At 53.3% G+C, this 16,915-nt stretch overlaps 1 protein-coding gene across 47 annotated transcripts in view; it reads right to left on the bottom strand.

Annotated features, from left to right (window-relative positions):
* Positions 1 to 4,525: 4,525 nt before the first annotated feature.
* Positions 4,526 to 16,915, bottom strand: part of ANK2 (ankyrin 2) — a 580,173-nt gene continuing 567,783 nt past the window's right edge. For 24 of the 47 annotated variants that reach the window (XM_055143281.1, XM_055143285.1, XM_055143280.1 and 21 more), the window contains 5 exons: positions 14,856 to 14,948; positions 14,328 to 14,411; positions 14,059 to 14,223; positions 12,817 to 12,999; positions 4,526 to 7,082 (listed from right to left, as the gene is read on the bottom strand). In XM_055143281.1, coding sequence (XP_054999256.1) covers positions 7,068 to 7,082; positions 12,817 to 12,999; positions 14,059 to 14,223; positions 14,328 to 14,411; positions 14,856 to 14,948 — 540 coding nt within the window. In that variant the 3' untranslated portion in view covers positions 4,526 to 7,067. Of the gene's footprint in view, positions 7,083 to 11,104; positions 11,197 to 12,816; positions 13,000 to 14,058; positions 14,224 to 14,327; positions 14,412 to 14,855; positions 14,949 to 16,915 lie in introns of all 47 variants that reach the window. The other 23 variants (XM_055143320.1, XM_055143306.1, XM_055143314.1 and 20 more) reach the window with 3 other exon arrangements.

The following is a 16,915-nucleotide window of genomic DNA, read 5'->3' as shown; positions in this document are numbered from 1 at the left end:
CTAATTATTCCTTTCCCTGAGCACATAATGCACAGTCAAATACACAACTCCAAATAGACTCTATCATGTATTTTTTTTAAATCACATATTGACTTTCATTGATCTATTTTCAGTTATTTGCTATCTTGTTGTAACAAGCAATATGAACTAAATTTGCCTGTGCTGTTAAGGAGGCAGGGGTGGAAGGGGGGGTGGAAAATTGGAGGCACTGGTGGAGGAAGCTCTCACTGGCCAAGGGTTGGTGATGGAACATTGAGGGCATGAAACAACTTCTTTATAAGCAACTTCGTAAATCCTGGTGTCCCAATTTTTTTTCTTTTTCTTTTTCTTTTTCTTTTTGGATCACACCCGGTGATGCACAGGGGTTACTCCTGGCTCTGCACTCAGGAATTACCCCTGGAGGTGCTCAGGGGACCATATGGGATGCTGGGAATCGAACCCAGGTCAGCTGCGTGCAAGGCAAACACCCTACCTGCTGTGCTATTGCTCCAGCCCCCGGTGTCTCAATTTTTAAAGAGGCATCTATCTCTACTACTCTACACTTTAAGGAAGAATATCACCCTCTGACCTTTGGCCGTTGGTGTCTGCTTGTTTGGGGGGGGTCACACCCAGCTATGCTCAGGGCTTTCTCCTGGCAGTGCTCGGGGGTCACTCCTGACGGGGCCCGGGGAACCAGGCGGAGTGTCAGGGATGGAGCCTGAGCCAGCTGCAGGCCAAGTGAGCACCTGAGGCCCTGTAGGGTCTCTCCAGGCCCTGAGCTTCAAGAGATACCCAACCAGGAGCGAGCTGCCTTTTAAGAAGTGCTTCTTGAATTTACCAGTTACACATGCGGGGTCGGGGGCTGGGGAGGTGGGGGGAAGGGGGGAGGTATATTATGATTCTTGGTGGTGGAATATGTGCACTGGTGAAGGGACGGGTGTTTGAGCATTGTATAACTGAGACTTAAACCTGAAAGCTTTGTAACTTTCCACATGGTGAACTAATAAAATAAAAAAAAAAAAAAAGGAAAAAAAAAGTGCTTCTTGGCCATCTATAGAAATGATCGGTTTAATCTGCTTAATTATACTGACAACTATTAGTCGTGAAACTTTGTTTTTTTGTATCTTGGCATAAAATCACTGGGTCACAGTCTATTTTCTAAAACTGTGTTCTAATTCTGATCTTTAGGATAGTGAGAGGATATAAATATATATATATATATGTACATATATATACTTTTTTCTTTTTGCTTTTTGGGTTATACCTGGTGATGCACAGGGATTATTCCTGGCTCTGCACTCAGGAAGTACTCCTGGCGGTGCTCAAGGGACCATATGGGATGCCAGGAATTGAATCCAGGTCGGCCGCGTGCAAGGCAAACACCATCCCCACTGTACTATAGCTCCAGCCCCCACATACACTGTCACTGGGGTGATAGCACCACATACGCATATTTTTTAAAAAATAGTTTTAATTTTTGTAAAAAAAGGTGTGTCCAAATACATTTCCTGTGTTGTGGTTTTCCACAGCTTTGTCTTACTGGACCTGGTCTATGCGGTTTTGTTGTCGTTACTATTTTGGACGTTTGGGGGGGACGCATTTGGTGTGCTTGTCTTCTAAGCCAACACACTTGCTTCTAAGCCCTCCTGGGAACTCTTCCCCCTGGGTGGGGTACAGTTAAGTGGGGGCAATGCAGCTGAGCGCTGGTCAGAATTGCGGGTTCAGCTGTGACAGACTGGGGCCCTGCTGAGAACTAGCAGACACGTGTGGGCTGGCTTCACCTTCGGGTGTCTGAAACCATTTCAGAAACTCTGAAAAAGAAACCACATAAAGGGGCTGGAGCACGAGAACAGTGGGCAGGGCGTTTGCCTGGCGCACGGCTGACCCAGGTTCAATCCGCGGCATCCCATATGGACCCCTGAGCACTGCCAGGAGTGAGTAATTCGCGGGTGCAGAGCCAGGAGTGCCCGCCCAATCCCCCTTCTCCCCCAGATAGAATCCCAAACAAATCAGTGAACCTTGATATCGCTGCAGAGTTGGGAATGGTTTTTCTCCAGATCAGTACTTGGTTAGTTAACTCCAGGACAGGCTTTCTAGTGTTCACTGGATCAGATGCAGAAACTGCCTTTAAAATCAGGGTGATGGGGGCCGGAACGATAGCACAGCGGGGAGGGCGTCTGCCTTGCAAGCGGCTGACCTGAGTTGAATCCCCGGCATCCCGTATGTCCCCTGAGCACCGCCAGGAGTAAGTCCTGAGTGCAGAGCCAGGAGAAACCCCTGAGCACCGCCGGGTGTGACCCAAAGACAAACAAACAAACAAAAAAACCCAAAGTGATGGAACTGGAGAGACAAGACAGCAGGGAAGGCTCTTGACTTGCAAGCATCCAACCCCATATGATCCCCTAGACCACCAGGAGTGGTCCCTGAGCACAGAGCCAGGAGTCAGCCCTCAGCACGGCCAGGCGTGGTTCCCTCTCAAAAAGATACAATGTAAGACTTGTCTTTAAGCCCGTGTTCTCCCTTGAACACTATCTTGTTCGCTGTCTCTGTTTCTTTGCTTGCTTATTTTAACCTAGAGAAACCTGTTCCCTTCTGAACACATGAGTTTTGCTCAATAAAAACTGCCTTGGGGCTGGAGCCATAGCACAGCGGGGAGGGCGTTTGCCTTGCACGCGGCCGACCAGGGTTCAATTCCCAGCATCCCATACGGTCCCCTGAGCACCAATAGGAGTAATTCCTGAGTGCAAAGCCAGGAGGGAACCCTGGTGCATTGCCGGGTATGACCCAAAAAGAAAAAAAAAACTGCCTTGATTCACTAAAATTAAAAACAAAGGGGAGGGGCTGGAGCGATAGCACAGCGGGGAGGGCATTTGCCTTGCACGTGGCCTACCCGGGTTCGAATCCCAGCATCCCATAGGGTCCCCTGAGCACTGCCAGGGGAAATTCCTGAGTGAAGAGCCAGGAGTAACCCCTGTGCATGGCCAGGTGTGACCCAAAAACCAAAAAAAAAACCAAAGGGGAGTGGAGGTCTTAGGGCAGAGTACCTGCTTGGAAAAAAAACTGCTCCATTTCTCCTTTTCTTGCTGTTATTTGGGGGGCGACACCCATCGGAGGTGCTCAGGGCTTGCCCTAGCTCTGGGCTCAGGGAGAACATTTGGCAGGTTTGGGGGGTCCATACGCAATGCTGGAGACCAAACCCAAATTGGCTTCCTGCAAGGGACGTGCCTTATCCTCTGTACTATTGCCCCGTCCCTTTGCACGATTCACCTCCAAGGTCCGTGCACCCGTATGCAGCGCTGTGAGTGCCCGTGGAGCGTCTCCAACGCCCTGATCTTAAACGCAGGATGGTGGAAGCCAGAGTAGTGACGACGGAAAATACGGTACCGGGAACAGAGTGGAGGATGCGTCACACAAACACCCCCACTTGGGACTTTAAAAAAAAAAATTTCGTTTTCTGGGAGATATTTCAAGCATGACTAGAGTTTTGAGGAAACACTGGGAACCAGTAGGCAGGTAAGCCAGAAGCAGTGAGGCCCCGAGCCCGTCGCCGGGAAGACTGGAGCAACCTGGGCCCAAGGCAGACGCCAGGATTCAAGCCCAGACTCCGACACACCCCCAGCCCCTGACGGCCAAGTTCCCCCCAAGCACGGCTGTGCCCAACGTGTATGTCACGGCACACCATCACCTCCCTCTTCCCCACAACCCTGGCGCAAGAAGGATGGAAACAAAACTGAGCCCATTTCCAAAGCACGCCTTTTGGCTGGGTTTTCAAAGGTATCAGGAAAAGGGCTGGATCGATAGCCCAGCGGGTAGGGCGTTTGCCTTGCACGCGGCCGACCCAGGTTCGATTCCCAGCATCCCATAGGGTCCCCTGAGCACCGCCAGGGGTGATTCCTGAGTGCAGAGCCAGGAGTAACCCCTGTGCATCACTGGGTGGGTGTGACCCAAAAAGCAAAACAAAACAAAAAGTACCAGGAGAGCAGCATTCAAGAGACATTTTCAAACCCCAGGAAGACGCTCCAGCCAGGCCCCACCTCAGCTGTGCGTGTTCCCGCCATGTCTCTCCTTACCCGAGTGTCTCCTCTGTATCACCTGCTCAGACTCAGAGCCACGGGATCCCAGTGCTGGTCCAAGGGCGGAGACTGGGCCCTGAGCACAGCCGCCTTCCCGAGGGCCCGCCGGGGGCCACCCAGGGCAGGGGCAAGAGTCTCTGCTTTCCTTTCTTGCAGCACATCTAACCCAAATTTACCTCTCCCCTAATTCTCACGTGCTGGCCACCTGCAAGATAATTTTCTTATTTTTTGCAAGATAATTTTTTAAGTAAAACTTTTCCACCTTCGCATGACAATAATGAAATTATCCCCAGCCCTACCCTTATTTTTCTTCTAAGGGCAAATGCAAAGACCTCCAGCCTACCCAGTAACTGCAAAGAACAAAAAGCAAAGTGTCTAACCTCCCCCCCACCCCCCAGCACGGTCTTCTTGCCTGTCATTACCTTCACTCTCCTAAATTCGATTAAGGATGAAGACAGACACGTCGAGGTTGCCACATTGAACACTTGTACATTTTATTGAATTAAATCAGCCATTGTACACATTGCAGCTATGTATTGTTAGTGTTGTATTTTTTTTTCCATTAACTAATACATGCCCTCATAGATATATTCAATTAGTGTCATCACCATGGGAACAAGATGCTGATTCATCAACTGAAAATTCACTTCTTCTCACAGGATTCAAGTTGTTCTGATTACACAGCAAAAAAAAAAAAAATCGAAAAATCGAAATCGAGAAGATAAAACAAAACTCCAAAAAAAAAAAAAGAAAAAAGAGGTGAATAACCCTTAGGGCGGTTACACAGACGTCATGTGCACTGCAAGTAACACAACGGAGAGGCTTCTCTTGAGCCCTGGGGAGGGGGGGACGGGGAGGCCGTGATGCGTCTCCAAGTTTCTCCATCAGCCACTCTCCTGTTCGGCTGCTGGGGAACGCTCAATTCCCGGGCCCCGAGACTCGGCTGGTGGGACACAGCCAGCCCAGGACCTGCGTCCCTCTCAGCAACATTCCTCCGCGTGACGGAGCACTGTCTGCTGCCTTGGCGGTCCCCGAGGGGAGCGAGCTCATGTCTGCACGGCCGGGAGGCCCAGGTGGAACTGGCCTTGCTCAGTTCCACTTCTGGTGGGGAGAGAGAATTTGCTGCCGGTGCTGCTCTGGTTTTTTTTACTGTGTGTGTGTGTGTACGTGTGCATGTGCGTGCGTGCGTGTGTGTGTGTGTGTTGTGTGCGCGTGTGTTTCTTTTTAATTTCATCTTTGTTGAATATACTTTTCTATAACAAATAACTGATTCAAAACGTATACTGTTTATATGAATATATTTGTGAATATATATATATGTTAAAATGCTACACAGCTTTGACACTTGAGGGAGGCGAGGGGACGTGGACATCCCTCGGGTGAAGGCAAGCCCCTGTTTGGGGGGGAGTCTGCCGGGGGGCGGGGTGGGGGGAGGGGCGGTGTACAAATGCACGGTTTCCAAAGGGGGGCATGGGTTTCAAATAAATAAAACTCAAAAAATTTTAACCCAAACCCAACTGTGAGAGGATTTTTCTCAACCTGGCCTGTCAGCTAAAAACACAGACCTCGTCGAAAAAGTGAAAAAGTGCTTGCTTCGGGGTTTAAAAGAGGGAAAAGGAAAAAAAAAAGAAAGAGGAAGAAAGGAACGCTGTTCGTAGGCTCCAAAGAGGGTCTGACGGCGGTTTTTCAATGCTCCATGCAGGGACTCAGGAAGATGTCAACCAGAAGGAGAACCGAAATGAAAGAAGAAAAATCCCACCCCGTCGGGGGGAAGGAACCTCGTGAGGCGGGAGGGGGCGGGGAGGGTCCACCTTGTTCTCGATGAAGTATCTACAGTGCAGTGGCCAGAGGAACGTACCACCAATAAGACAGCGTGGTTTGCTAAAGCAGCAATGAGAAGTGGGGAACTACAGTAGTTATAGCTTCGTAAAATACCCTGCCAACGAGGCCCGCCGGCCAGCCCTGACGACGGTGCCCCGACGCCCCGGGAGGCAGCCGGCGGCCACTGAGCGTCTCGCTGCCTCCTTCCTCCCTCCCCGGGGCCCCCTCTCCCTTCCGCTGTCCACAGACGGTCTGTGGGGGAGCGAGGAGTCCGACGGGCCAGCACCAGCGGGAGGGGGCGGGGGCCAGGCCGGCAGGAGCCAGGAGCACCGGCTGCTCTCCAAGTTCCAAGGACTTGGTAGGTCTGAAGCGCTGCCCCTGCAGCAGACCCGGATTCGCGTGCGATTGTGTTAGCAAGAACGTTCGAGAACCGTCCCGGGGCCATCTCCAGAGGCCGGCCGGCCCGGGGGGGAAGGGGGAAGGCCCCGCGCCAGGAGGGTTGGCAGTGGTTCAGACTCCAACCGGGAAGAGGGTGTGTGTGTGTGTGTTTGGGGAGGGGGGGAGTTCGTCTGAGCGTTTTCCTTATATACAACGGTCCACGGAGCGCCCTGCGGGGGTCGTTCCTCCGAGAGGCCCCGCGAGGACTCTTCTTCCCGTCACTGGCTTTCTGGGAGGACGAGGCCGGCGCGGATCAGAAGCCGAGAACAACCAGGCAGGGGAGCCGGGGAGGGGCTGCAGAGGTTCCCAGGTCAGCACAGACGACAGAATCGTGGGGACGACGGGCACCCGGCGTGAAGGATGCTCTCTTTGGTCACAAATTAGCTTACAGTTAAAAAGGACCGGGCGGGAGCAGAGGGGGGAGGGGCGGGAGGACTGAAACCCAGTGCGGGGTGTTGGCTCGCGGGGCGCTGGTGGGTACCCGGTGGGTGAGGGCCGGCCTGGCGGGGGCTCCTGGGAGGAAGGAAGGGGCAGTTGCATATCGAGTGAACGTGGTTTCCGGGTGGGGGGAGAGCGGGGCAGCCCCCTCAGTGGGCCCCGGGCTCCGGGTCCTCGGGACCGAAGTGCCGGAGGAGTCGCTGGAGGTCGCGCTGGAGGTCGTCCTGGGCCAGGGCTTCGGGGACATCCTCCAGGTGCTCCAGGAAAACGCGCTGGCCGTGCTGGTCCTTCACCACGGCCCTCTTCTGGGTGCTGGCCTTACTCATGGTGGTCCTGCGGGAGAGCAGAGTCGAGGCTTAGGGGCCCCTGCAAGGCTGCCGGGGCGGGGGGGGGTCGCGCCCTGGGGGGGCCCGAGCACTCACTGCCCCCGAGGCGTCAGCAGATAAACCAGCTTCTTCACCGGAATTTGGATTTTTTTTACTCTGGGGGTGTTTGGGGGCCACACCTGGTCATGCTCCGGGCTTACTCCTGGATCTGTTCTCAGGGACCACTCCTGGCCGGGTTCGAGGGGACCCTCTAGGACGCTGGGGATCAAACCCTGGTGAGCATTTGTGCAAGCCAAGTGCCTTAACCCGTGTCCTGTCTCTCCAGCCCTTCGCCTGTCTGGAAACAAGTGAGACCCCCAGACCCTCTTCCCTCCGCCGAGCCCCGCCACCGGAGTGAACAGCAAGGTGTTTGAAAGTGCCTTGTGGAACAAGGAGTGTGTTTGCCAATGGAAGGGATGTTTGGGATCTCCGAAAGCATGCCTCCTGTTTCCTTCGAGGCCAAGTGGAAGATACTCGGATGCTGAGAAGGAAGAAGCCAAATGAAGGGCCCTGGTTTGGAATAGCAGGTTCTTCTTCAAGTGGAGGTTCCATCCCTCGTTCTTTGTTGTGTATTTGGGGGGGGCGGGGAGAGCTTTGGGGGAGGTCACACCCAGCATCGCTCAGGGCTTACTACTTCTGGCTCTGTGCCCTGGTGGGGCTCGGGGGACCATATGTGGTGCCGGGGATGAATTCGGGGTGTCCTACGAGGCAGGCGCCCTCCTACCTGCTAGACTCTCTCGGCCCTAAGTCCTTTGCTCAAGGCTTACGGAAAAGAGTGTTCCACGGGATTCATTAAAGTCCCTTTGCTGCCAGCCCTGAGTGGTCATTCCTGACACCAACTTCCAGGAGACGTTGTAAGAAATCTTCCAGGACACACAGGAAGAGAATCCCTGCTCATCCTTGGGAAGCAGCCAGGAAGCCCCATCCGGAGAGGGTGGGGCAGAGAGAGGACGAGGGCAAAGGGGAGCAAGAGTAACCCCATCCCGGGGGCCGGAGAGATGGGTTGGCAGCAGCTCGCTTGCCTTGGACACAGCTGATGTGGGTTCGATCCCTGGCATGCCATAGGGTCCCCCAAGCACGGCAGGGAGGGATTCCTAAATACAGAGCCAGAAGGAACCCCTGGAGCACTGCCGAGTAGCTGTCCCCTTCAGCCCCGCCCCCCAAACTAACTCTTCCGGGGCTGGAGCAATAGCACAGCGGGGAGGGCGTCTGCCTCGCATGAGGCCAACCAGGGTTCGATTTCCAGCATCCCATAGGGTCCCCTGAGCAGCGCCAGGAGCAATTCCTGAGTGCATGAGTCAGGAGTAACCCCTGTGCATCGCTGGGTGGGACCCAAAAAAGAAAAAGAAAAGTAACTTCTTCCTCCCTTCTTGGCACTCCTGTACTCTATATACTTTCTATCTCGAGTCTCTGAGGGGCTACAGGCATGCTGGGAGCCCACCTTCCCCCACAGCCCCGCTGCCCGTCTCGGACAGGCAAGCCTGGAGGGAAAAGGTGTCACGGCTTTGATTTGCAGCCCCACCCGTAGCCCGTGCCACAGTCCTACGGCCCGTGTGACCCCGCCCAGCTCCACTCCATGGCAAACCCCCTTCTGCAGCCGGCCAAGGGGTGGGGGACAGGTTCTCCCTGCCAGGCGCTTTTCCTCTAGCTCTATGGAAATGGAATCTCAGCACACGCAAGTCACGTTCCAGGAAACAAAAAAATGAACCACCGAAACCCAAAGCCCAGTCAGTCCGCAGCGAGGTCAAAGATCCAGGAGCTACAGGCACCACCACGCCGAGATGCAACGTCCAGCCCCTCCCTACCCCCCCCCAAACACACACCCAGAGGCGTCAGAAGCTCATCCTGGCTGCACCGGCTGGACCTGAGGGGGCGCGAGAGCCCTGAGGCTGGGCTCTGCTCGGGGGCGGCCCTGTCCCCACTTCCTCACACCTCGGAGCATTTACGAGCCGCCCTGCTCTCCAGCCCAAACACCGTCAGCGGGATTTTAGGACGCTCCATTTCCCTCCTCACTCCTCCGTTATTGACCCCTTTGACGCCACTGAACTTAAACGTGCGCCTTTGGAAAGGGAGATCAAATGTTTCCGGGTTTCCGGGGAGCACTGTCACTGTCACTGTCATCCTGTGGCTCATCGATTTGTTCGAGCGGGCACCAGTAACGTCTCTCATCGTGAGACTTATTGTTACTGTTTTTGGCATATCCAATACCATGGGTAGCTGGCCAGGCTCTGCTGTGTGGGCACGACACTCTCGGTAGCTTGCCGGGCTCTCTGAGAGGGGCGGAGGAATCGAACATGGGTTGGCTGCATGAAAGGCGAACGCCCTACCACTGTGCTATCACTCCAGCTCTCCGGGGAGCAAGTGAGAGGATGTTTGGCCAAGTGTTCCGTATCTTTTTTTTTGCTTTTGCTTTTTAGGGGGTCACACCCAGCAATGCTCAGAGGTCACTCCTGGCTCTGCACTCAGGAATTACCCCTGGCCATGCTCAGGGGACCATATGGGATGCTGGGAATCGAACCCGGGTGGGCCGCGTGTAAGGCAAATGCCCTACCCGCTGTGCTATCACTCTAGCCCCGTGTTCCATATCTCTTCAAGGAGGCAAATGCAGGGTTTCTTCTGCCAAGAGCCAGAAGCCCTGGTGGCTCTGGGGTCAGGACAGCCTGGTTTGGGACAAGCAAGTCCAGACGCAGAGACTTACAGATAAGAATACTTTATTTACTTATATGCTCACGTGGGAGCGATAGCCCAGCGGGTAGGGCATTTGCCTTGCACGCAGCTGACCCAGGTTCAATTCCTCCACCCCTCTCGGAGAGCCCGGCAAGCTACCGAGAGTATCTCACCCGCACGACAGAGCCCGGCAAGCTCCCCGTGGCGTATTCGATATGCCAAAAACAGTAACAACAAGTCTCACAGTGGAGACGTTACTGGTGCCCGCTCGCGCAAATCGATGAACAACAGGACGACAGTGACAACAGTGACAGCGATATGCTCATGGGGTGGTGGTTGGGAGGGGGGGGACTGAACTTCTTCAGCGGGAGAGGCCGCCTGTCGCTGAGAGCCACGGCTCGGCCAGTCCCTGCACCCATTCGGGTTCCGAGACACGGCGAAGGCAAGCGGGGCTGGGCTGACATCTCAGTGACGGGACTGGGCGCACGAAGGGGGCTTAGTCCCCCATGCGGGCAGAAGCATTCGAATTCTGGAGCAATTACACTCTGGCTGCTCCCACTGCTTCTGCTTTTCCCCCGCGTCTGGGGGGCGGGACCGGGATAGAACCGCTCATTCACTCCCCTAATGATCAGGTTCTGCGGCTCAAAATAGCTCCCGAGTACTACGGAGACCGTCTCCGCGCCTCTGCAACGGAGGGTAAGCACCACGGCAACCAGAGCTTCCGCCGTGTCTGCCTTCCTCGGCCAGGCCCGAGAACATTCTATTCACCTGCGCGTGCTGGAGGCTGGGAGAGGAGAGAGAGAGGAGACTGGAGCCAGGAGCCAGGAGCCTGCACCTCAGAGGCCCAAGGCAGGCCGGGGCCGACCCCATGGGCGTCCCCAGGCCGGCCTAGCTGGGTGCTGCCCTGTCCCTACATCCCCATTCCCCGGAAGAGCCAGACGGGTTTCTGGGATGGAAGCCGGGTACCCTGTGACCACTCACTCACATGCAGCAGCCGCAAACGGCTTGTGGGTGGCAGGCGGGACCCTCCCCAAGAACAACCTCCTGAGATGGCTCGAAGGCCCCAAGGCTCAGGCGGCCTCAGCTCGGGCTCGTGGAATGGAGCCATACAGGGACACGGGTTCCAGAAGGTGTGCCGAGGGATGGCGTGCCCCGGGGCCCGGCCGCTCGACCTCTTCAAGCCTCGGGGAGACGCAGGCATGCCCCGGGGACAGAAGTCTGGAGTCGGGGGACACGGGCAGGGATGCTAGTATTCCTCCCTTACAACCGGAAGCCTCTGCCCAGCTGTTAGTCTGCAAGCCAGCACGCCATGCCAACCCGAACCTTTTAATGACTGATCCGTCCTCTCTCAGGACTTCCTTCTCTACTAAGCTGGGGAAGTGCACTTTCAGCTGGCTGCCTGTGTAACTCAGAGCCTGGGCGAGGAAACAGGGAGACAAGACAAGACCCATCAGACGGACTTGACCGTGACCCGCCACTGGGCTTAGTGCACAGGAGACAGACATGAAGGGAGGACCAAGGCAATCCCTGTTGTGCGTCTCCTCTGGTGTTTCACAGGCGCAGCTGTGATATTTTTTTTTCAAATGCCGCTAACGGCCATCCACACTGGCTGGTGGGAAGGTTTTCTCTCCTTCCTCACCCTCTCCGCTGCTCAGAAATATCGCAAACCAGGGCAAAACAAAAGGGCAAATAAAGCCCAAGACATGCCATCTGGGTTATTCAGCGTCTGATCGTCCAAAGTCACTCACTGTCAAAATACAAAGGACTAAAATTATTTGAGTAAGGTGTGCATTGCGCACTGCAGAAAACACAGAAATACGTTTGTACGTACAGAAGGCCCATGTGTCACATGTAAAGGCAAATGCTTTGATAGCAAAAGTGAGTGTCTGTGCATGTTTGCACGTGTGCACTGTGACTTAGTCAAAAACCCTAGGGCCAGCTGTATTTCAGAATTCAGAATTTTCACCCCTTTGGGATTTGGGGGGAGGGATTTTTTTTTAATATAAGACATCTATGCTATTATTCCGATACTTTAGCTGACAATCGGAATCTTCGGAATCTCCTATGGGCACCTGCTAATATCCACAACAAAAAGAGGAGTCTGAGCTATGGTAAAAATCTTCCCAGCTTAGAGCTTCTGGTCAGTTTGGATTCTGTTTTCACCCAGAATCAGCTTGCCACGGACTTACAAACCCTGTTCTGGTTTTTAAGATTCTTGAATTTTGGAAACATAAGGACTTATGGACTTGTCACTTGTGGATACATTTCCTAACCAGTGAGAGCAGAAACTTTTGCCATGCACGACTAAAGAAATACATCTGAATTTTCTCTCGTGTCTATTACTAGCAACACATGAGGATATTAACAAAAATAACTTGAAGTCTGTCTATTTCTATCATATTACTTGATGCTATAAGCCAATGATTAACAGTGTCATTAATAATCAAATAATTATAATTAATCAAATAATTGATTTCCATTAATAACGGACTTACTTTTTAACCCTATAGGTACTGAATCTGATTTAGAAGAATCAGTGATTCCTGCTCATCTGGATGTTTATTTGGAAAATACACATTATTTGGGGGTCAGTTTAGGACACTCCCAGCTCTGTGCCAGGGATCAAGCCGGGGGTGGCTGCATGCAAGGCCTCAAGTCCCTGAACTATGTCTGCAGCCCCTCGTCTGCATTTCCAGAAGCTCCTCGGGCTGTGGAAGTGGCTGAGCCGTAAAATGCATCTCACAGTACAAGGCCCTGGGTTTGAGCCCATGTACCACCCCCCGGAAATTTTGTTTTCTTGCAAAGCTCTTCGGGTGGTCCTGAAAGCTTTGTAAAACACGAGCACCCTAGCCAGAGAAAGTATCACTGTCTTGCATACATTCTACGAACAGGAAATCTCTTCGTGGGTCCCACACCCCTCCGTGGGAACGCATATGGGAATGACATGATGGAAAATAATGTTTCTCCGACATGAAACACAAGACATACGCACACAGACACACCCACAAACCAGAGGGGCCTTTCGCCAGCTATACCTCTTCAAAGTCATCTTTGGCGGAAGGAAGGTCAGTGGCTAAGCTAGCATCCCCCAGATGCTTCTCCATCCTCTCTCCATGGACCAGCGTGGTTTTCACCACCTTGCTGACTCTGCGGCCTTCCACGGGCTCGGCCTGAAAGTGGGAGTCGCTCGACAAAAGGCTGGGCTCACACAGAGTTACCTGATGAGTGAAGGACACACGACATACAATTTCTGACTGACAAAAAGCAAAGATGTCGACTTTCTTCTATGCTTTGGGAAGAGGGAAAAAAAAAACAAACACAACCTTACACGGTCATCTCCTGACAAGAATACCTTGGGGGAAAAAGCAGTTGGGGGAACAAAAAGGAAATCAAATCAAACATAAGCTCTAGATACCACAGTGAGTGATATCCCTAAAAAATTTTTTTTGTTTTTGTTTTTGCATTTGGGGTCACACCCGGCGATGCTCAGAGGCTGCTCCTGGCTCTGCACTCAGGAATTACTCCTGACAGTGCTCGGGGGACCATATGGGATGCCAGGGATCCAAACTGGCCACGTGCAAGGCCAACGCCCTATCCATCATGCTATCGCTCTGGCCCCACCCCGGAATCCTTCTGTCTAGAGTCACTCTCGAAAAGCTGACCACTCACATCAGTCATGGACATGAAAAATGCAGAAACGGATGCGTGAGGAGCAGCTCGACACAGTCTGTGCGTGAACTGTGCTGCCCCAGCTCTCAGCTGTATGTTTGGACGAGATCGAGATAAAATTAACCCCCGACATGAGGAGCCTCTGCAGATACGGGAAAACTGAAAAAGTGAAAGATTTCTAGGTTCTTGGGTGTCTCAGAACAAAATAAGGGAGGATCTTTGCACGCGAGTGAGAAATTTACCCCATCACCTAAGACAGAGACCGAACATTTGTTCCTGGAAGAAAAAAGTAAACCGGAAGGAAATAATATCCCCCGTGTCAGGGACTTTTCTGGAGCTGAGCTGAGTGGTTCGGGGGAGGACAAAGGTTTCTTTCAGATTCCTAGATTTCTTCCCACTGCAGGGCCTGCCCACCGAGGGGAACTCGGGGCTTTCCGAACCCCCTAACTCTCGGGTTTGTGGCGTGCTCAACTCTGAAAGACACAGGAACAAAACTGAAAAGACAATGAGGACGATGGCCACCGGTGACGGTGATGGAAAGACTCCAACGAGCCACCGAGGAGGCGATGAAGGGAAGACCCCAGGTGGCAGCCGTCGGGGGCCCTCACCTCTGACTGCTGGGTGTCACTCTTCAATACCACCCGCTTGATGACCTTGGAGTATCCGTCCCCGTCCTCGATGTGCACCGGCTCCTGGGGCGTCCCCTGCATGGTGATCTCCTCCATCTCGGTGCCGTCGGGAGAGACAAACCGCTTAATGATCTTCCTGGTGACCTGCAAGACACGCGGAGCCTTGGATGCCGGGAGCCGCGTGGGGGCCGAGGGGAGGGGAGGCCGGGACGCGAGGCCAGCCCCGAGCACGCGCGTGTCCGCCCTACCTTCTTCACCACCCGGTGGCCCTGCTCATCCGTGTACTCCTCCTCCGTCACGGACTCCGGGGGGATGTCCGGCATGTCGTCGCCCTGGGCAGGGGGGGGAGAGAAGGCGAGCCCACTGGGTCTCTGGCAGGTCTCCGAGCACACCCACTCCCCGCCCCCGCCCCCCACCACCAGGGCAGGTGAGCAAGGTTAGAGAGAACATTCCAGCAGCCGTCAGGAATCCCGGCCCGGAGTCCGTCGCAAGTCCAAGGGAACCAGAGGTGGGTGAGAGCATGCCGGGGAGACGCCGAGCAGAGTTAGGGCACACCGGAAACCAGCTCAAGTCAACAGGCGTGAGGGGGGAAGCGAGAAGGGGCGCCGGCGGTCGGGAGGGACACGGGCTGCATCTCCTGTGAAGGGCGCGGAGCAGGGGGCGGGATTCTGCCCCGCCGGCGACCATGCACGGCGGCCACTCGGGGGACTCGGCACTCCACTCGGGATGCATTGCTCGCCCAGGGGGTGCGGGATGGGACTGTCGCCAGCCGGTACCTGGATGATCACGCGCCGGCGGACCACCCTGGTGGTGACCATCGCCTCCTCATCCGAGCTCACCTCCAGCTCCCCTAACTCCCGGAGGAGCTCCTGGCGGGAATCGGGGAAGCACCGTTGGGTTCCGGGAGCATCTCCGCTACCATCTAGGCTTCTGCCCTAGCTTGCCCCCTTCTTGAGAGGTTTTATTTCAGAAGAGGTCTCTGGGCGGGGGGTGGGCAGGAAGCCAGCACCTCTCGAAATTCATGGAGGAGATAATACCAGGATAGGATTCCGAGCGGTGTGGGAGCACCAGCCTGAGAAAACCTTTTAGGAAAAAATAGTTTCTTCTTCTTCTCTCTTGTTTTTATTTTTGAAGGGGAGACCACAACCAGAGGTGCTTAAGGCTTACTCCTGGCTCTGTGCTCAGAGATCATTTTAGGATGGGGTTCATGGGACCATATGCAGTGCCAGGGATTGAACCAGAGTCGGTTTTGTGCAAGGCAAGTTCCCTAACGCCTGTACAATCTCTCTGGCCCCTGCACGCATGACTTCTTGAGCCCCTCATAAATAATTGCTTGTATATTCAGAGCTAAGCTGCACAAAAATCCTTGAGAGCCATTGGTATTGGCTTGGGAAGTGGTGGTTAACCCAAAGATAGGGAAATGTCAGTTTCTTATAGGAGAACTCTGTACAGGAAACTAACAATTCCCGAAGCTATAATCTAGCCAACGTGCATCTCCCTGGGGTTAGGGAAGGCAGGAGAGGAATCGTTTTAGGTTCGTTTGTGAGAAAGTAGAGTTTCAGAGCTAATCCGACATGTATGCTTGCTGCAATTTTAGATGAGAGCATATGGCCCAATCGCCATATATGGAATGACTTCTAAATGGAATGCAATTAAAGGGGGGGATAAAAACCCCTAAATTTTCTCAGGAGAGCTTAAAATACTCAGTATATTTTTATAGTCTTTCAACTCAAGGAAAATATGCAAATTTAAAACCAAATTATACGCTAAATACATTGAAGAAGTTGCTGCCTAGAAAAATGGTTAGCACGAAAAGTGACGAAAATTGGATCTTCAAGTTAGGATCATGAGAAGGTCAGGGTCAAAAAGGAAGCCTAAGAGACTGGGATATTCAAGGAAAATCAGCAGAAGGCCCCCAGGAAGTATACGGAACGCCTTAGGGTCCGAGAGATGCTATATGTATGTAAGCAGGAACACTGCAGCCGGATATAGCCTCCAGGCCCTTAGCCACCCCAGGAACTTAGACGTTCAAAATGTGTCTATTAAATACCGTGTGTGTCCGAGGGCCACCCTCAGCAGTGCTCAGGGATCACTCTCGTTGGGGCTCAGGGGATCTTGGGTGGGGCCAGAGACGGATCCTGGCTCGGCCTTCTCCGAGAGAAGCAACCTCCCCGTGGACCACCTCAGCCGCCCCCCATGAAGTATTTCTGATGATGAGTCATTGGAGTTAAGAGTTTCAGGGAAGAGAAATTCCATGCTGAGGCAAACTAGAAATCCTTTCACAGCAAGAGGTCATGACTTAAAAAGACCTGGCAAAATGAGCACGGCCCCTTGGTCCCCTCGGCCGGGGTGGGGACCAGTGTCTCCACAACTCAGATCAACTTAGGAGCAGACGTCACCCTATGGGAACTAATCAGAACCAGGGATTAAGCTGAAAAATATGCCTATAGTATCTTTCTTTTTATCCCTAAAGGTTTTTTTTTTTTAATCTTTTTTAGGGAACTCATCCTTTATTGCTGAGTTGTAGACTGAGCCCTCAAAAACACTTTGACCTATATAAAGTTTTTGACCTATATAAAGTTTTTTAATTTTGGAAAGGAAAAGATGATATATAGAATTTATATTAAATTAAGTCAAATTCAAAGACTCTCACTTTGGGGAGGTAGGGGGTAGTTGGGTCACATCCGGGTATGCTCAGGGGTCACTTCTGATGGTGCTCGGGGACCAAACGCAACATCTGGGAGTTTATACTTGGGTGAGCCACAGGAAGACTAGAGTCTTACTCACAGTACTCTCTTCTCTCTTCTCTTCTCTCTCTCTCTCTCTCTCTCTCTCT

The sequence above is a fragment of the Sorex araneus genome, chromosome 6 (assembly GCF_027595985.1).
Source record: "Sorex araneus isolate mSorAra2 chromosome 6, mSorAra2.pri, whole genome shotgun sequence".
Classification (NCBI taxonomy): Eukaryota; Metazoa; Chordata; class Mammalia; order Eulipotyphla; family Soricidae; genus Sorex; species Sorex araneus.
Note: the sequence above shows the minus strand (reverse complement) of the source record. Positions and strands in the feature narration are given on the sequence as shown.